Here is a 21,021-nt window from a genome sequence, read left to right as displayed (position 1 = left end):
GACTGCTCTCTCTCATTGTAACCCTTCATTGGATCCATAGCACAAGTTAAATGCATGTCCACTATAAACATATCCATTGTGTACGTTTAGCTCTTTTTCTGTATTTTTCAATAGGTTTGGCCAAGTTTGCCTCTTGTACCACGACCACTTATTGTTACTCTTCAGGCCTTTACACACCGGAGGCGTTTTTTTTTTTTTGTGCGATTAATTCCCACATCGATTTTCTGAGCTTTTGCACCGCGAATAAAGGCGTCAACCAATCAAGTTGTGTGGAACAAGTTGAGTTGTGGCTATATTTATGAAACAACACAGAGGCTGTATTATCTGAACCAAAACGGCAAACTTTTAACGCCTTTCAACCTTGACAAAAGGCAGCGCGGACCAGATCGACTCCCTCCGTTGTTAACTTTCAAAATAAAATCCCTAGACAGATAACATTTGCAGCGAATATTTCACATTTTCCTGTCGTTTATTCGTCATGTGTACAAAGGCCTTTATCATGTAAAAGTCAAAAATGAAGATGGGGATTGCAGCAAAACCAAAAAACTTCAGTTTTGGACAAACTTTTAACTAACAGATATTTATTTAAAACTGCAATAAAAAAAATTTTTGGCCACTTGGAGGCAGCAGAAGAAAGCTGTGAACGCAACACTCACATATTATCGCTTTTTATAGCAAATTTGTTAGTAAAGAGTTGCACATTTACACATCCAGCGGATACGGAGTAACATTATCATTCATTGGGAATAGAGCTGCAGTTTCTATACTGTAGTTACTTCATAGAGCTGATGGAGACTGCGTCTGAGTCTGGTCACTATGAGCGACCACTTACGTAAGTAATTACTGTATGTGAACTTTGTTAAAGGTGCTAAATGCGAGATTGGGAGCATTTCTATTGCCTCCGAAGGGCTCTCAACATGGCGACAGCTGAGCTGGCAGCTTGTAGCTAACAGCGCTAATAGTGAAAACTACAGCCAAAGTGCTGACAGAGCTGCGCTTCCGCATTGGAGCAGTCGGTCGGAACGGCGTTATCAACTGTAACCGCCATGTGAGCACAGTGCAGAGTGGCGGCCGTGAGCTAGCCAATGGGGCACGCTCACATGCACTAAAAGCATGCACGGCCGGTCGGCTATGTCAACAAAGCGAGGAGAAGCTGGGATTACAACGCACACAGAGGGAGAGTGAGAGAGGTAGACATTACTGCTCTATATCTTTACATAGACAATAGTTGTTTAATGCTCTATTAACGCTGCAGATATCGTATGTAGAGCACCTTTAATGATTACCTGTACAGCCGCTTTAACCAATATTCTGCAGGTGGAAGGTGGAGCTTGACCAGCATCTGACTGCATTAGGCTGTGCAGAGGATTTTGTGATAGTAAAGATACTAAACATAAACATCATATCATTTTGTAACCCTTTTTCTATATTTATTTTCCTCCTGAACACAAAAATGTGTCATCTCCTAATAATATGTGAATGTTTTTTCTTATCAAATCATCTATGTCTTTAAATTAGCTGAGCTGCTTCTCGCCCCGGGGAACAAGCACCCTCACGGTTGGGAATCACTGCTCCACAATGAAAGACGGAGTTATCCGACGCATTTCCTTATAAGACTGCATGAATTTACAAGTGTGTCAGAAGGACTGAGAGCCAACAGTGATTACAATAAACCACAGAGAGATCATCAAAGAGTGGGCAGGAGCTGTAAGACTCACTGAGGTCCATGGCTGAAAAGGCCCACTCGACGTTCTTGGCGGCGCGGAGGCCCCTCTGAGGGACCTGCACTGTGCGTTTTAATCTGCTTGTTTCAGGACTGAATGATTCATCGGCTTTGAGATGGCTTTACTTCAAAAGTCTCTCTTATAAGATGTGTTTCCTCATTTCATGCCTCTGACTTCTCACTTTTGTGTTTCCCCTGATTTTACAGCTTTTTTATCTGGTGCTAGAAATTTAGTCTCCAGCGACGCCAGGCAGAGTTTGTGAGTATTTCTTGGTGGCATCAAGGTTACACAGCCTACTTTACAGACATTTATATCCCTGTGATATGCCGGCACTCCTTAACAACAGCGAGATATGCCGATTTTGACGGATCTAACTCCAAAGACTTATCCGAGTTTAAGCAGTAATTTAGAAATCCCTAAATTAAAAATCACTTTGAGTTAAACCAAGCATCCAAAGAGGCAATACACAGTATCTAATTTTGTGACTTTTTCAGAACGCATTAATCCTCCCAAATGGGAGCTGACAGGATATCACATGGTATTGTAGCTCACCAGATACCTCAGGAAGCAATTACCATGAATACATTTTCTAATAAACTTGTACCCATCAGATGATAAGCAATTAAACATGCGTAATTATGGTTTCCATACAGTAATTTCTAAGCTGATTAGGTTTGTGTGCTTTACAACCTGAATGGGAGAATATTAATAGGGCTTTGGTTTGGTGTTGCTGGTTAGCGGTGGCAGCTCATCAGCAGATCATATGCAAATGAGGCCTCAGGAAGTGCATGAAGCCTCATTCCCAGCTATTAGAACTGTCAGGGGAGGGAGGGACATGTCAACGGGCAGCACACACACACACACACACACACACACATGAATATGCATTCGCACATAGGAAATTATATAGTCTCTATACATAATGCACATATTTATGTTTGCAGCTTTCTAATCCTTATTACACTTTGTGTCAAATTCATCCAATTTTATTTTATGTTCAGTTACAGATGCTCCATTAATTCCAATATTTATGTTGGTACCACTTTATACAAATGCACCCCTTATAAACAGCTTATAAGTTGTGAGTAATGGCTTTATTAATGGCTAATAAATAATTAATAATGTTTTATAGATCAGTTATAAACCATGAATACGAACATTTGGATTGTCTCCTCCGCCTTCCTCTTTAGCATCACACTCGCTCTTTGGATCATCACTTATTGTAAAGAACATTTATTAATGATATTTTATCTTTTATTATTTGTCCCCTTATTAGAAAGTTACCCATTGCTCTTTATTAATGACTTACTAATGTTTGTAACTCCAGGTTTGTGAAAGGCAAGTGTCAAAAAACAAGTCAAAGGTATTTTTCACGACTTCTAAATACTCATGTTTTTTTCTTGGCATACATTATGTCTTTGACAAGAGGCAAAAAGGTAACACACACAGTATACTAACTAACTTTCCATATGTGTTTATATGTTATTATATTATAACTGTGATGCCTCTAAAAAACTGAGAACTCTGTTTCCGATCACGAAGACTTTGAGCACAAATTATCAAAAATTTAAAAAACTTATGTCACTCAATAACAAACCTTGGAAAGCAGTATTAATACTATTTGTATCATCTGAGTGAAATAAAGTCAATTTAACTGATTAGACAACTGAGATACTCCTTCCGCTGAGGAAGGTCATGAAATGTGAGTGAAAGCACATTAGTTTTAACATTTACGTAGCTAAAAGCCTCTCTTAAAGATGCTGACTGTAATGTTATTTGGGGGTGAAAGATCATTTGTGTTGTTAACAGAACTGGGGAAATCTGCTCCCTTTAGTCGTCACAAAATGATTAAAACAAATGAAAATGCACACTTATATATTGTGATAACATATTTTTAAGCTTGTAAATCCCACTGAGATCACAAAACTTTTTGAAAGGGAGATCGGGCCAAGACGAAACAAAACAAAAACAAGCAATTATTGTCCGATTCCAATAAGTTAAAAGTTACGGCACCACTTTCAATGACGCCCATGTCTATAATGCATTTTAAACATATTTATAATGTGTTATAATCTGCTTATAGCACTGTGTAATCAAAGTTATAAGCACTCATAATGCTTTTTAACAATAACCACAACACATTATAACATTTTTTATAATTACTTATATGGTCAAGTATCATAATACTTTATAATTGCTGGTCATTGTTTTACGAGACCATGTCATTATAAACATTCTTATAATGCATTATATGATTATACTGCATATAGTATATGATTACAATAAATAAAAAAACATTATAACGTATTACAACTATGGGAACTATAATACATTATGATCCTTACAAAAAATAAAGGGAAAAATTAAAATAATGTCAATGTAGTGAGTGTAGTATGATACTTGACCTAATAAGTCATTATAAGATGCATTGCCTTAGTTTTTAAGTCTTAATTATTGGTTTTCATACTATTTTTTAATCTCTTATGCCTATTTATTCTACTGACCTTCATTTATTTAAATATTTTATTGCTTTTTGTTGTCAGTTTTAGTGTATGAATTGTATGAGATGCTATATAAATAAAGTTGAGTTGAGTTAAAAATGCTTTATAATGTGTTATGATTATTGTTATAAATCATTATGAATCATTTATGAGTGCTTATAACTATGATTATACAGTACTATAAGTAGATTATAATGCATTATAGGCATGTTTATAATGCATTATAGACATAGAAGTGCTACCAAAAGTCCCATCCTTCAGTAAATATTGATGAAATTGGACTTTTTGGGCGACTGAGCCGCCTCCTCTCTGTAACACAGCGAGAGGACCTCAGTGGCTGAAATACATGACTGATTTCATTTCAAATCCCAGCCACTTTCTCCTCTGACAGAGCCGGTGAACCAAACATTTCATCTGTACAAACCTGCGAGTCTCTCCCAGATACAAACCCTCAGGGAGCGCGATACATCTTTTCTTTGTGACTTTACTAAGGCTACCATTCAATCAAATGCCATTCAGTGAGAGAGCAACCCGGCTCCCTCCTCTGTGTGTGTGTGTGTGTGTGTATCAGAAATAACATGAAACGCCAACAGCAAAGCAGTATAATCTGTTCTGATTTATTATCAACCTGAATGTTACTTTTCACACAAAATATATAGTTCTCATTGAGGCTCTCAGTGTACATTTCAGATAGCACTATAGAGGGATTCATTCATTGTCTATACATAGAGGGAATAATCTGTCATGTTGCACAACATATCACAATCTACCAGTGATGGAGAGGGACGAACAAACAATCCCAATATAAGTTCTGCTTAAATATATCCTATTTTAACTATCGACATAGGAAGTGTCTCAGTTGGTATATTTGTATTACATTTAATATTAACAGTGATGTAAAATGTACGCAATGAGGAATAAAAAACACCTGATATGTTGAGAATATATCAAGAATCATGATGAGTGAGGCTTTTTTTTAAGAATCAGAGCCGATGTCTGGACCCAAAATACAACAATACACACACTTCAACATCTGTACACGTGATGCTGAGTATATAGTGGGTTGATTCAGATCACAGAGGAGGAGAAACATGTGAGGAGTTTATTCCCAAAACGCTATTTATGTATGTATCCGATACATCACTTCATTTAGGGGATATAATCTGTACAATATTAAGATTTTTACAGGCAGGAACTTCATTTACTTTACATATTATTATACTAAAAGTACTACAGTTGAGAGCTGCAATGATTTTTTTTATTGGCAACCGTTTTGATGATTGATTAATTGTAATTTTTTTAAGCTAAAATGCTAAATATTCTCTAGTTGCAGCTTCTCAAATGTGACAATTTACTGTTTTTCTTTGTCATATCTGACTTTAAATTGAATATTTTAAGATTTTAGACTGTTAGTCAGACAAAATAAGCAAATAAAAGGCATTATAAATGCCATTTTTTTTTCAATTTCAACAATTAATAAAGAAAATAATGTGTATATTTATAGATATTTAAAATAATAGTTAGTTGCAGCTATACTATGGTTTGTTTTAAATGTGCAAATTGTCTGTTTAAGCATCTGTATCAGCTTTTCCAACGGCAGGTAGCTGATTTTGGAACAAAAATCTTCACTTGACATCACGTAAACAGCTCGTCAGTGGCACTAGAACGGTATGTTCAGGAACAACATCACAGTTATAGAGGACCGGGGTTCATATTGACAAAAAGGTCTCACAGTAGGAGAGCGTATCTTAAGTTCCCACATCAGACCAGATCAGGCAAGATCGACAGTCGTACTCTGAGGTGAGATTTCGCGAATATGGATCCAGGTGAGATATCTGGCACGACATTCATAAGTATACAGTATATATAGAGGTGAAGAGGAGGAGGCAGAGACAGAAGAAGAGAAACAGAGCGAGGAGAGGAGAGGGAAGGGCAGAGAGAGATGTCAGTCTTGAGTGGGCAGAGGAAACCGGTGCTCAGCGAGCGAGAAGAAGAAGAAGGTGGGGGATGCGATGCCTTCACTGAGGAAGCGCTTTCAGGATGGCGTTCACCTCCTCTGCCACGGCTGTCAGCGCAAACTCAAACTGCTCCTGAGGAGGAGGAGGAGGGAAGGATGCAGGGGAAGGAGGGAAAGGGAAGAAAGTTTTAGTGTGCTTACAAGTGTGTAACAGCTCAGGAATGCCATCTCAGAATGATTGGCGTCTTCCTCCCTCTCTCCTGACCCTACCCTGGATGGCTACAGACTTGAGGTGAAGGTGAACCGCTCTCTGAGCTTTCAACTCGGAGTGCACGCGTACACGGCATCGATCCAGCCAGGTGTGTCTTAAAATAAAGCTTTTGAGTCAAGCTGTCTCTCAGTGCTGTGTGTGTTTTCGTGTGTTTGTGAATCCCACTCATAGTTTTCCCCGAGGAGCGCAAAAGGGGGCTGATTGATGTTTGCCCCATGGACATGGTGTTTTTATATTCCTCTCCTCTCCTCGGGCTGCAGGCCACGGGGTCCTCTCACAGAGAAAACGTACGTAGGAGTTTGGAGGGAGCAGTCTTTAGATGTGTCAACACATAGCCTGCCGTAGTCTGGCCCGAGGATAGGCTAAATCAATACGGAGGAGTCACCGGTGGCCCCGCGCCTTCTCGCTTTGCAGTGGAGATTATCTGGAGTGATTAGGTTTTTCTATTTTTATGTGTCTTCTGATGTTGCAATAGGGCCAGAAAATATGTAACTACATCCATCTATAGCTACACCGTGCGCCTATCTAACCCCAAGTTGACTTTAAAGTTATGTGTGTTTTAAAAAAAAGACACTTTTAAAACCAGGTATTGTGCTGTTCACGTTTACACCACTGGGGGGAGATCAATCTCTGCTCGACACATCAGAGACAGACGGAAGAAAAAAAATTGGTCACACATGCTGTAATTACTGCATGTTGATGTCTGTCAAAAGCAGTAACCAGAAAAAGAAGGGAAATAAATGTTCTCTCTTTTATTTTTGCCGAGGTCTATCCAAAAATAAAGTGGCGACATCATGAAGGAGGAGAGGGAAAAAAAAGATAATTGGTTGTCCAATCCTTGAAACCTAACTCTAAATTTCATACCTCATTACAATCTAATTTCTGTGTAGACCCAGCATGAAGCCACAAAGTGGAATCAACAATATTCCAATATAATTTCACTTAGAGTTGTCGGAAAAGAAAAAGAGAGGGAGTGAGAAAGCGAGCGCTGAATACAGCAGCAGGGCTGTAAAAGCAGCATTAATGAACCATCGAGGAACACTGGAGTCTGTTAGCAAGCAGCTTCCATAAATATTATTATCACCCACTGCTGCTGCATGAGCTTTGCCTTTATTATTATTATTATTCCTTCCAATTACAAGAGAGAAACAAAAGAGACTTCCTACCTATTATGTGTATTAGTGGGTGAGAGGAAATGCTTTGTACATACAACTATTTCCTAAAATGTTGTGAGGTGGAGCGCCCGCTGTGATTTAAACTGTTCAGACTAAAACATTTTATTAGAAGTATGAAATCAGCAGTACTAGATGGGTAAAATGTAGAAGGATTAAATGGAAATAAAAGACAATGTTAAACAATATGTTTGATTGTTGGTTCATTCTTTCAGTCATTTTCAAGCAAATCTACCAAACATTAGCTTGTTCTAGCCTCTAAAATGTGAGGATTTGCAGCTTTTCTCTGTTATAAATCCTTATAAACTGAATATGTTTTGCTTTTGGACTGTTGGTCAAATAAAATAAGACATTTGTAAACATCACATTGGGCTCTGAGAAATCGTAATGGGCATTTTTTCCCCTATTTATTGACATTTTACAGATTTATCAATAGTTATCGTAGTTACACATCTACTTAATTCTCCCTTTAAATGAACATATTACATAAAAAACTGTACATTTAATAGTTTAGGATTAATTATATATGTTGTTTAAGTGATAGAAATGAGGAGAAAATCTTAAAGTGCTGCGGTTTCATGCACAAAATATTCCTGTAACAGAAGATCTTGGTCTCTGTGTCTAGTGATAAATGTGGAACAGTGAGTTATTATCTTCCAAGACAATGTTTTTCTAATCCTGCAGCAGTTATCAATTACCACATCATTTCCCCTGATCCATGTGCATATGAAGTAGACAATCGTCTGTTTGAATGACTGCAACCCCTCCCTCCCTCCCTCCTCCACCCTCATCTCCCCCACCTCTCTAACTCAAAGCCGGGGACCTTACCTTTGTCTGGACCATGCCAGCTCTCTGGTCTCTCAAGTGCTCCAGGGTAGCGGCAATATCAATCTCTTTAGCACCTGCAACAGACCGAAAATTGGACTGAGTTCAAAGCAGCGGAGTAATCCAGCTCACATCTGTCAATCTCTCTTTATACTGGGCTCCCTTTGGAACAGCGCAGCGATTGAAAATTATTACATTCATCCCTCGAAAGACTTGGACGAGAGCCACACACTGTTTCACGATAAAATATGCAAGAGGATATTTTTGGAGTCTGGGAAATGTGCAATAATGCATTCAAAAAACGCTAAGCGCCGGCTTCTCTGTGAGAATCTTGTTCAAAAATTGGTTTAGATTATGTGCAACTATAAAGTCGGCAAAGAGCTTTTTTGATACGACAATATCTGAGTATGTGTGCGTGTGTGTGCATGGACAGTATGTGTGAATCAGCAAACTCTAATTAAAATGATTTATTGCCTTTGCAGCCGCCATTAACCTATGCAACAGTTGCTCGCCTTCACCAGTGATCAGCTGCTGTTGAGTTAAGTCTGTTTTGGCTTCGAGAGTGTGTGATGTTAATCTGGAAATCTTATTCTACTTTCAGATTTATGGATTTCACGCCACAGCTCGTTTGAGAAAAACCGACAGAGAAGGAAGGAGAAAACCGCAGAGAGACCCTGAACTCTCGAGATGTTTTTGAAAGTGAGGCAGAGAAAGGAAGCAAAAGAGATAGAGCACGGGCGAAAATGTGTGTGTGAGTGTGAGAGAGTGAAAAAAAGAGGGCTTTAATGCAGCTGGACTTAGTAGTCAAAGTACTCCAGAGCTCCGACAAGACTTTCATGTCTCAGAAGGGCTGGATTCCAAAGTTAAGCTGAAGAGAGGCTCTTCGACCAAAGGAAAAAAAGCTTTGGAGAGTGAGATTATGTTCATTTTATACATTCGATTCTGGAGCAGGAAACAAAAGGTTAAAAAGAGACCGGGTGGCACCTTTCATCACCGCGGACGACGAACGAACCAGATGAACTCCATCAGGACGGGTCAGACTTATTACTGTTTTACAGAAAGTGAAGGGAAGGTTCGCATCAGAGGCGACCGTCCTCCTAACCAGCTCTGACGGGGAGCACGGGAGGAGGAGGAGGAGGGTAAAGGGCAAAGGTCAAAGGGCAAAGGGCAGAGGGCAGGCTAAGCTATGGAGGGCTTTAAGGTGACGTAAGGCAGCCTTTGGAGGAACCCAGCTCCTGTGCAACAATAGATGTCCACATCCAACTGTGTTTGGATGTAAAACTTGGATATCACAACGAATATGAATACAAAAATACCAGTTTATTCACTGAAACTGAGCTTATTCTTATTCAGCTATCAAATCAAACCATTCCTGATTGACATGTAGTGTAATGATACACCCACGCCGCAAAGATGCTTTTCAGGTAGCTTCTCTTACCCAGTTGTTTTATATTTATTTAGACTTTCCGCAGTACCATGATGGCGCCAGGTTACTGTGATTTGTGGCCAATTGCAGACTCCCTTCCTTGACTGTGTTTTTTGATTATACAACGCGAACTAGCAATTTTCAACTCACAAATTGCAGAAAATATAAAAAGCACCTGCACGGCCAGATTTTTATTTTAACATCCTGAAGCTCAGTTTAGTTTATATTTTTGTAAAATAGGAAAAAAACATAAAAGGTGAGAGTTGGGTGCAACCTATACGGATTAAGAATAACAATAATTGTTCCCATTAAATATTAAATATTGATTCAAACCATTGGAGCAACCTTTGCAAATTCGGATTTCCCCTTTAAACATTTCATTTCCATGCATGCGCTATATAAATTCATGTTGCAGTTGTGATGCAGGTCAATATGGCGTGACGGTAGCTTAAATGGATAATTACTAATGTGGGCTCTTTTTTCGTTTTCCTTTTTCTCTTTGTTCCACTCTCTCCAGCTCCCTCCGTGTCTGTCTTCGCTGCCTCTCCAGGCCTCAGGAAAGTCACCCTCTAATGCATCCCCAAGACCCTCTGTGGAAAATGAGAGGCTTTGGCGTTGCCAGGGCAACACTTCAACGCGAGCAGAAAGAGTGAAAAGGAAGCCATTGATCGTTACCTTTAGCCATCCTATTGAGGACCATGTCAATCAGAATGTAAGTCCCACTCCTGCCAGCTCCATCACTGCAGAGAGTCAGAGAGAGAGAGAGAGAGAGAGAGAGAGATGGAGATCATTAAGGTGGCAGAGTGAAGCTTTAATCTCAGAGTGTTTTTCTTATGAGGAAACAAATTGCTCATTTACATCTGCATCTGCTGAGACACTGTGGAGTATATTTAAACACAAATTAGTCTACGCACACAGACACACACTGCTCCATCTGCCTTAAACCTGATATCACGGATGAAATAGAATATTTAAATAGCAAAAATCAATGATAATCTTGTGAAAATACCTGAGCAGATCTGAATATTTGATGTTCCAATAAATGTGATTATGTTAAACCTTTTGCACACGAGTGCATGTGTGGTCTTGAGACTTGCTCGGCTATTGGGGAGAGGGGAATGGTTTCTGAGGCACGCTGGGGACAAAGGCTTTTAAATGAATGCACCTCAGGAGCAGAGGAGAGGTTGAGAGGCCAGGGGCGGTTCGAGAACAGCTTTTGGAGAGCCTTGCTTTTCCATTACTCCAGAGATAGCCTTATGAAAAGCCTCCCTTTGTGCCCGCCGGCCATTCAACGGCTCTGCATGTTAATTGCAAACAAGGCGTGCACATCTCTCTAATAAAGGCAAGGCCAATAAAACAGGAGAGCGGCCTGAGCACCACCGCTTCATTAATCCACTGCTAGACACTCAGTGCGTAGCGCTCCCTCAGAGGGAGAGCGGCCTGCCTCGCCCCCACGCATGACTTAACAGGATGTGACTATTAAAAGTGGTCAGACAGATACCTGGTGTTTAATACAAACCAATCAAGGCCAGTTAACTAACTCAACCAAATGGGAAATGGAAGTGTCTCTGGCTCTTTGTGCCCACACCATTTCCATACAGACACAGCCAGTGGAATAAACAGCAGCTCCAGTGGAGCCAGAGAGAGTAAATGGACTGAGCGGGTTTAGAATAAACAGCCTCTCCCCTCCAACACACAATCGCTACCGCAATTCAGCAGGGTCAGCCACTGTCACAAGGTTCAAATAGTTATACTTGCCTGCAGTGAACAATTATCGGGCAAGATCGACCCCGGTAGCACTTGTTAACCTTTCTGAAATAAGAAAAAAAGAGAAAATTGGATGTTATTGTGAGCTTGGCGGCAAGTTGTCTTGAATGCTGCTAAATCATACTCTGGAATTTTTTTTGCTGAATAACAACAACAACAGTGATAATTAAAGCGTGACTCATGAGGGACTTCTGCTCTTCTGTGGTCTGGATTTAAAGTTAACGACAGCGACAATCAGAAGAGCAAACAGGACCCTGAGAGATGCACCCTCCCGTCAATCAATCACTTTAATTTGAGGACGGAGAAAAACGAATCAGTGTCGCGCCACGCAGATAAATTGAGCATAATTTCAAACAGCATTATTGTGACATGTGGGTGATGATGGATGTGGCGGTGTGATGTTGTGATTGCCGACCGCCGACGCATTAACCCCAGCCAATTATGAATGTTATACACCACAGGCACGGTGAAGGCCAACAAGCCTTTTCACACCCCGCTGTTGCCATGGAAACTGACTACACTGAGAGCTTCCGCGTCTTTCCAGTTCCCCTCGTTTTTCACCTTTCAACGACAAAATGACAAATAAATGTCTGAGTGTCTCATCATATCTCTGGATTATCTGGTGTTTTATGTTACTTATTATTTATTATTATTAGAAACATGTAAATAAATATAACATAAAGCATATAAATAAATATACTATAATATAAATGAATGTGTCAATTCACAGTTACTACTTCTACTATAGTACTTCTACTACTACATATAGTAATAATATTCTCTTATAGCTTATAATTATATTTTATATAGCTAAATATACTAAAATACATTTATATAAATATGTTATATAAAATATTGCTAGCTTGTGCAATATTTACCTCTGATATGTATTTCCATTTTCATTGCTTCCTTTGTGGAGTTTTCTATGTATTTGGACCTTAAGAACTTCAACTGTGAACTGCATTTCCCATGTGTACTTGCATTTCAAAGCACAGGTGTGCTCTATTTGATGTGGTTATGAGCTTTGGGCTTGGCTTTATCATTTAAATACATGCATTAAACATAGATACAAATTAAAATGTGATGAAACTGCTTATATTTTAAGCAATTCACTGCTTATGTTGCAAGAGTAATGCATTTTTTTGTGTGTATTTTGCATCAAATTACATTACATCAAATGTATATTTTTACATGTATGTATATATATTAGGAAAAATCTGAATATGTCCTTAGTTAGCGAGCATACAGAGATGGTTGGAGTTCCCATGCAAGCCAGAGGAAGGAGCAGTGAGAGGAGGAAAGGGCAGACAGAGAGTCAGGCGTGAGAGAAAGACAGTTTGTGCACAGGCCTGGCTGAGGAGACACAGTTTCCAATGATCACTTTTGTGACTATGCAACTGGGCTCATATTACTAGCTGCAACATCACAAAAATGACACTGGCAACCGCAATATACCAAGTTGGCCAAAACCGTGAGTGTACCGTACGTCGTGTGGACCTCTGAATCACAGAAATCAGAGAGCTTTAGATTCCCAATAAGCTACAGCGGCGTTAATGGAGTTACATCGAGGCAATCTAGTCGTTAGGGAGACCTCAGCAGCAAAGGAAAACTTATGTATGTAATCAAAACACAGCTCAAACCTGCACACCAATACCATAAATAAATATAACTGACTGCACCCAGTTTAATTTGAAAAAAAAAAAAAAAAAGCAGCAGCGACTCTGTCAGGAAAGGATGACATGATAACACTGCACATCCTCCCTTTTTTTTTTTTGCTCTCATCTGCATTACAAACCAGAGGGACAGACTTCCATCCACAAATCAGATGCATCTTTTCTCATTTGGAGGGCTTTTCCTATCCCTCTGGGTTCTCCCAGAGGAGCTATTGCTGCTCTTCTGCCAGAACACATTATATGGAGAACAGAGTGAGGTTATTCAGTCACTAGCTTTCCCCCTCTCCCATGTTTTTAGTGAGACAGCTCTCATTTAATTGGGTGTTTGAATTAGGTGTTTTTTCTTTTCTTTTCTTCCCAAGCCAAGCCAGGCAGTGCGGGGCTGTTAATTTGCTGCATCACATGTGCTGGAGGGAGGTGAGGAAAATAGGCCCAGGATGAAAGGGATAGTACAGAAACACAGTCCTTATTAGAACAACCATTCTCTAGGACACCAAAAAGGCAGAGGGGCAAAGGGGGAGACGGACCAGAGAGGCGCTGACAGAATACAGAATACAAGGGAAGATGATTAAGAACAAGCTGAGGTAAAAAGGCCAGTTGTAAAAGTGGAAATCTGTCTGAAATCTGCTGAGTATCTGAGGCAAACCAGCAGGATCTGCACTCTACTATACCTGCGGAAGTCTAAAAGGGTCCTGGCGGAGTTGGGGATCCCGCGGTCCATCCAGGAAAGGAAGTGGAACTGGGTGACGGTGCGGGTCTCGTTGGTCTGCAGGTTCTTCAGGTAGAAGCTCCGCACCAGGAAGTCCTCACACCAGATGTGCTCCGACACCAGGTTGACCTACATATAGGAACAGACGGCACTCAGTTAATTAATTACAGCTTCACACCAGCAGTTTTAACAAGGACCCATTCATAAAGGGTTGGTTCACCCAAATTATGAAAAAAAAACTCCTTGCGGCCATGCAAATAGTTTTGTTTTCCCTAACTAACCATATATTTTAGTTCCATCCTGTTCACAGACACACAAGTCTTTTTGTTCAGAAAGAAACCGCGAGAAGGAAGGTGGTACTTTTCTCTTACACAATTTTAGTTTAAATGCACGCTTTGTTAAAGAAAAATGATTTCAGCTGTAAAAAGGGTTTAAAGAAATGGTACACAGTCAATCAAACATATTAATTGTTCACTTCAGAGTGTGTATTAGGGCTGACTTTGTTTGATGGAATGAGATGTAGGGCAGCGACTAATGATTTCTTGATTAATCGATTAGTTGTTTGGTCTATAAAATGTCTGAAAATGGTGAAAAATGTCGATCAGTGTTTCCCAAAGCCCAAGATGACCTCCTCAAATGTCTTGTTTTGTCCACAATTTAAAGATATTCAGTTTACTGTCATAGAGGAGTAAAGAGATCAGAAACTATTCACATTTAAGAAGCTGCAATCAGAGAATTTTGACCTTTTTTTCTTCTTAAAATTACTCAAATAGATTAATCAATGATCAAAATAGTTGGCGATTAATTTAATAGTTGACAACTAATCCATTAATCATTGCAGCTCTAATTAGGTGTCATTAAGTTAGATACCAAAACATGTAATAATGATTTGTTCCTTATGAACGTCTTTATGCTACCGACTGACTTTACAGCATCCACAACCTCTCGCTGACATACCTCGTAGATGTGGTAGACATCAGATCCTTCGTCGGGCCAGTAGGGATGACACTGCTTCACTCCATTTTCAGAAAGCGGGGTCAACATGACGGCGACGACGCAGCCGCTCTCCCACACCATCTACACGCCAGGAGAAAAAAAGACGTCAGACATCCCTCGAACGCATCCAGACACAACAACCTTTTCATACTCATCTGTATGACACTACAGTAGCACTAATGTGGAGCTGAACTGTGCCACTAGGAGCAGCATATTGCACATCAGCATTACATAGCACCCTTGTATTAGAGTGAAATTGATTTCTTAATCTTGGCCCAGGAAGTATGAATAAATGTCACCTCTCTGCGCACGACAAATGATAAATGTTGGGTCGAGCAGCGGGAGGGCGCGTCATGTGTCGCCCTCTCTCAGTCGTCTGAGTGAGATCACAACATCTACTGAGCTGCTGCTCCATTTCATCTTATCACGATCTAATGTGTCCTTGGGATAAAAAATACAGGCCCACAGCAGCCATTAGGAAAATGAGGAGGAAACGTGGCTTTTATGATTGCTATAAAAACACAATGGCCTTGACAATACACTAATCACAAGCTTCTGTGATCCAGCCCAGCGGACACATTATGCGCCAAATGTGCCAACTGTGCCAACTGTGCCAGGATGTGATGAGATTAGGCAAGGTGATAATGTGGGGGAATATTAACCATTTAGTCTTGTAAGATCTGGCAAATATTTGCAGGTAGTGAAGAAAAGGTGAAAAGAGTAAACAATTTCTAGGCTCCAAAAACATACATATCATATGTATGGAAGAAGGCAGGATACAAATAAAAGCCTGTAGTTTCTGCTCTGGGAACTGTGCTCAGCTTTGTTTTTTTTAATTCTGAGGAAAAGTGAGCAGGAAAGCAAGGCCCAGCAGAGCTAAGGTAATAGCCGGGGATGGAGGGAGGGAGGGGAGGTGGATGGAGGAGTGGAGGATGAAGGGATGGAGGAATGAGGAGTGGAGGATTAGAGCAGAGCCGCCTTTCAGAGCGCTGCCTGGGGCTGGTGTGGATTAGATAGGACAGAGCAAAAAGATTTGCCTCCTGCACGGTCCATTTGCATGAGAGTGCCAGTGTTTCCCCTGTTTGTTTACTTTTAATGGGGAGAAAGTGTGTGTGTTTTTTTTTTTTCTATCCTGCCACAGCCCAAGGTTTACCATATTGAATAATGAATGGCTACTACTTATTCACAGACACAGAACTTATGTTCATTGTGTCAGTCAATCTGTGTCTAATTTCCCGTCATTTTCTGCTTAATTGGGAAAGATTTAGAGTTGAGTTCACGGCTAAATGGCGCATTTCATTAGATAATGGATATGCATTTATTCACCTGGCACGAGAAAAAATTGGCAGACAAACAAATAACCAAATTGACTAATAGATAATTATCAACTGTTTCATTTGAGGCACTTTCAAATTTACAAATTGAATATAGGAAACAGGGCTCCAATTTGAGCTGATGTAGTTAATTAAAGGTACACATTTTAGATAATAGGTATTGAATCTTTCTTTTTTTAATTAAATTGAACACCGCAGGTTTGTTTTTTGGGGTTTAAAATGTGATTTACAACAAAAACCAAAGGCTTTTGGTCTTTTTGGTGTGCAGAACCAAACCAGACTAGACATAACATAGCGTTACCATCCTTCCCCGGGTCACAAACATCTGTCCTAACACAGTCAGCACTATCATAACGATTCGAAATGCGTATATCCAGTTAGTATAAGATGCAGAGTGCAGAGTGCACGGCCAGCTGGTCTGCCAGGATTTATGCTTCACACTTCTACATCCTGGTCACGGCTAGCAGAGTTACTTCACCATATGTAGGTGATGGGCCCACTAATTACGACAGTGCTGTCCTATTAACGCATAAGAACGCCATTTGGCAACCATGCATCATTTAAGGCATACCTCCACACAAGACGACGTGTTTTACAATAGCCTATATCCAGTGATTAATGACAGGCTCGTGTGACATTTATGGACAAGGGAAGGAATGCAAATAGCATGGAGAAAAATGCAATATGAGCAAACATCAGCATTACTACAAATAATATTATACTTCCTCGGGGTGTGTATAACTAGACTAGTATTTACAACCGAAAAGCTGCAGGTTTCTAGTACATACTCGGCTCGTGACACTGTTTTATTGATGAGTAGGAACAGTAGAAGCACCAGTTTGTGTCTATCGTGCATTACATTGAGTGACAGAGCCAAGCATACAATTTTCATAAAAATATACAGTTATTATTTGTCTTACCTCTATTTGAGGGATAATTACACTCCAAGTTTGGGAGCTACATTTCCCATAATGCTTTGGGGGATGTAAATCAGTGAGTTACGCTGTGAACTACAACTTGAGCCCTGTTTTTTTTTCTTTTTTGCCTATATTTGTTCACATTTTGGCAAATTGGCACCATTTAAAGTATGCTGAATTAGCTATTAGCAGTTCCTGTTTGTAATATAGTCATACATGTAGAGACAACTATCACTGCATTACTTTGATACTGAAGAAAACTTAAAAATGTGATGATTCTCAGGCAAGTTCTGGATCTAAAACGAGCGTCTTTTTATGATTTCCAAACGCATTTACGGAAGTTTATTTGCCGTGGACATTGGAGATAATGATATCCTAGGGGAGTGTGAGTCACTCTGAAGCTAGTAATATGTGTCTCATGTCTGTGTCTTCAGAGAAGAAGTGGTGCCATTTTTGACGCAAATTGCAGCAATCAGACGTTTTGCTTGTGACATATATGCCATTTCTGGTTACGTGGATTGGAAAACACAGTCGCAACTTGAGAGAAGGCTTATATTTTTCATCCAGATGATTAGAAGAGTCTTTGAGGAGTCTGGAAACACCCTCAGAACAGCAGTAAGTGTTGTTAAACGACCTTCTGAGTTTCTCAAGATAGATATTTTTAGGACAATTGGTGCTTAGCTGGGACTTGAATGTAATAGTAGCATATGAAAGGCACAAACTGGGGCTACATTACTTCATTGATCCCACTTTGAGAAACTCCACCGTTGCTTAAACACCGAAGAAATCTAGACACTCTTAGACCAAGAAGAAGACATCACACAGGAATTGGTAAATCACACAAAAAGCTCTTTTGGGGTTCATCCAAACCTTCATCTCTGCAGAAACAAAACAGTAAAAGATGAAAAACCACAGTGAATGGAGAGAGGAGTTTTACCTGCCAGAAGTCCGCCACGGTGGAAAGAAGTGGGCCCTGCGAGGCGATGTAAGTAGGGTTGCGAGGGTCATGGTCCATCTGGGAGAGAGGGAGCAGAGTGTGAGAGTGTGTTTGGGCGAATGGAAACATAAAGTCTGAGTAAAAGACTTCCATCAAAGCCTCCATCTGGGCGGAGGGATGAGAGCAGAAAACATTTGATTCTGCTGTCTTCTTTCTCTTTCATGTGAACTTGTCATTCTTGTTCCTTTCCTCCTTGTCATTTCCCTTCTGTGCTCGAGATCAGACTATTTTCAATGGGTCTGATAGACTAAATTGGAATTTGGTAAACTGTGAACATCACACGGCCTTACGCTAGATAAGCTTTAAACACATGCAGGAAGGTCGCGGTTTGTATGCCATGTCAGTTGTTCTTGTTTTTGTGAAAAAAATGTTAAAGATCAGTCTCTTTAAACATCATGTTTGCATAAAAAGACTGAAGACCTTGGCCTTTGCAACCCTTTGAATATTCAAAATAAACACTTTTATTACCTTCAGTAATTCATTATCTCATCATTCAAGGATGTTTTTTTATTTCTCCTTTAGTTACAGTCTTCTCTACAATGTCCTCACACCAATGACCTCACAAAATGGCTTTCAGATCTCAGTTTCTGTCACGTTTTGACGTGTTTCTGCATGAAAACGTGATATAGCGGTGGGACTTTAAAGCCTGCAGGCGCTTCATGTGAAGAGGGCCGAGTGTTCAGGTGGGACATAATGACACGGGGGGGACTTGATTTGAGGGATGTGATTGAGACTTGATTGAGTAGGTGTTGTGCCCCAAAAAAATCAATGATCACATTTCATTGAATGGAATTTTTTATGCACACCCTCGAGTGCGAGATGCATCAGAGGAAAGGTGTTGACATATTTCGCAGGAAAGGAAACGAGTGGGTACATATCAATGCATTGCTGATGTATAGTTGGCATTATAATGATAGACGACACTCGGGTGTATGTAAGTGTAGGAATACATTTAATATCATTGATGGTAGACCTACCAAAGATCTTATATGAGTAAAATGCAGTAAGAAAGCCGCTTTTTCTTGGGGTTTTTTTTACGCTGAACTTGTCAAGGACACTGAACATGAGCTTAGAAGTGTAACATTTAGCTTTTCATTTCATTTCTTGGTGTTTTTCTTTGACTCATTTGTCAAGCTCATAGACCTTGACACTCACCCTTTAAAAGGAAAGTAATAATGGAGCATTTCTCCATGGCTTTAATATTACCATAATGATTTTCTCGCCTCATGCTTAATAACCTCAACAACAGGATTAATTCTCAACGCTCTGATAAAAGCGAACATACAACTTTGGTCCAAATTTTTTTTTAAATCAAAATCAATTTCTTGTCTGCTCATGTCTTCATGTCTGTCTGTAATTTCGTTTCATTATGGTGGATTAAAATGTCAAATTGTTTTCTCCTTTTAAATCTACTTCCAAGCTGTGATTTAATTACAAGTCGGGCTCAGTAGAAAACTGTCGGCGTTATTAAAGAAGAGTTCATTTTAATGGTTGAATATCATCCTTAGTACCGTAAATTGTTTTGGAACGTTTAGCAGTGAAATACTAAAAATGATGCAGGTACAGTTTTGATCATCTATATTTTTTTATGATTCATAGACGTATTGTGAATCAAATGTCTGTGAGGTGTCAGGCAGGATGTCGGTATTCATTGTGGGTATTGTAGTTGTGACTAAATGATCATTGGGGGGGCAGATGTGAAGCGTGAGTGACTGAACATGTTCTTTCAATACACCTACACAAGGGCTGGAAATTTGACTGCCTTTCTATTGAAGAATTTTCACAAAAGGACACATAAATGCAGGAAATATTACGTTCATTACCCACCGTTCTACTTCAATTAGCTATAACCGCGATGTTCAATTTTCTCTTCATGCTTCCTGGTTGAAATTCCCCTCGTGGATTCGTTAAAAAAAAAAAATACTCCCCCACAGAAATGAAAGGGTGGCGCCGAATGCTAGCGCCGCCACTCCGTTTAGCCAATCTCAAGGACACAGACATGCTGTAGCTGTGTGTTGACATCCCTGCATGAATACTAAAGCGCAAACATGAAAGAGTAGTCCTGCGTTTCAGCTGTCCTCCCCTTGCCATTGTGGGAAGAAGATAGACTACAACAAAAAAAAGGCAAAGAAGTGCTCTTTGGTTTGAAGTAAAATAGCTTGTACTGAAATAGCTCGCACAAATATCTGTTCCCGGAGAAGCGTCTCAACTTTCAACGCCTTGCTGTAGCGCCTTGATCCGGTGTTTATGTAAGATAGAGGGCACAAAGCGCTAAATGCAAGCTTGAGAAAGTTTGAAAACAAAAGCTTGGGAGAACAGGTGGGTAATGGAAAAGCCACACAGCGCTTGACTTTTCTGAAAAAGCCAGACAAAGACAACATGGCTTTGACCACATTTTGTGCCACTGCACATTCCTTCGACCCGTTCCTGCTAATGATGCCGTACATCTGGGAGCGCTTGCATCATTTGTGGTCGAGCATTAACCATTATCCACGCTTGTCCCTGTGTGTATGTCACCCTCTCCTTCGCAGGGAGCTCAGATCGTTCCTTCCCTTTGCCTCTCTGACCCCTGATTTCCCAGAAAGAAGCGACAGATTATTTATTCGTAGGCCACTGCTCCTGGAGCTAATGAGGAGGAAGAAGCCGCATTGACAGACATAATTATCACAGTTTTGCTGGGCTCAGCCAGGGGTCCCTTTTGTGGTGTAATTACTGTCCTTTCATCCACACACCACTGCATCCGCCATTACTT

General features: G+C 40.1%; 1 protein-coding gene across 1 annotated transcript in view; it reads right to left on the bottom strand.

Moving 5' to 3' along the window:
- Positions 1 to 4,823: 4,823 nt before the first annotated feature.
- The window catches only part of ptprn2 (protein tyrosine phosphatase receptor type N2), a 132,340-nt gene continuing 116,142 nt past the window's right edge, over positions 4,824 to 21,021 (bottom strand). Inside the window, exons 16-22 of the mRNA XM_074622592.1 lie at positions 18,210 to 18,287; positions 14,983 to 15,102; positions 13,988 to 14,154; positions 11,635 to 11,688; positions 10,552 to 10,616; positions 8,454 to 8,527; positions 4,824 to 6,315 (exon numbers count right to left, since the gene is read on the bottom strand). Of these exons, the coding sequence (XP_074478693.1) occupies positions 6,244 to 6,315; positions 8,454 to 8,527; positions 10,552 to 10,616; positions 11,635 to 11,688; positions 13,988 to 14,154; positions 14,983 to 15,102; positions 18,210 to 18,287 (630 nt within the window). The 3' untranslated portion in view covers positions 4,824 to 6,243. The remainder of the gene's footprint in view (positions 6,316 to 8,453; positions 8,528 to 10,551; positions 10,617 to 11,634; positions 11,689 to 13,987; positions 14,155 to 14,982; positions 15,103 to 18,209; positions 18,288 to 21,021) is intronic.

The sequence above is a fragment of the Sebastes fasciatus genome, chromosome 21 (assembly GCF_043250625.1).
Source record: "Sebastes fasciatus isolate fSebFas1 chromosome 21, fSebFas1.pri, whole genome shotgun sequence".
In the NCBI taxonomy this organism is placed as follows: Eukaryota; Metazoa; Chordata; class Actinopteri; order Perciformes; family Sebastidae; genus Sebastes; species Sebastes fasciatus.
The sequence above is the reverse complement of the archived record's forward strand: the minus strand, read 5'-3'. Positions and strand labels throughout refer to the sequence as shown.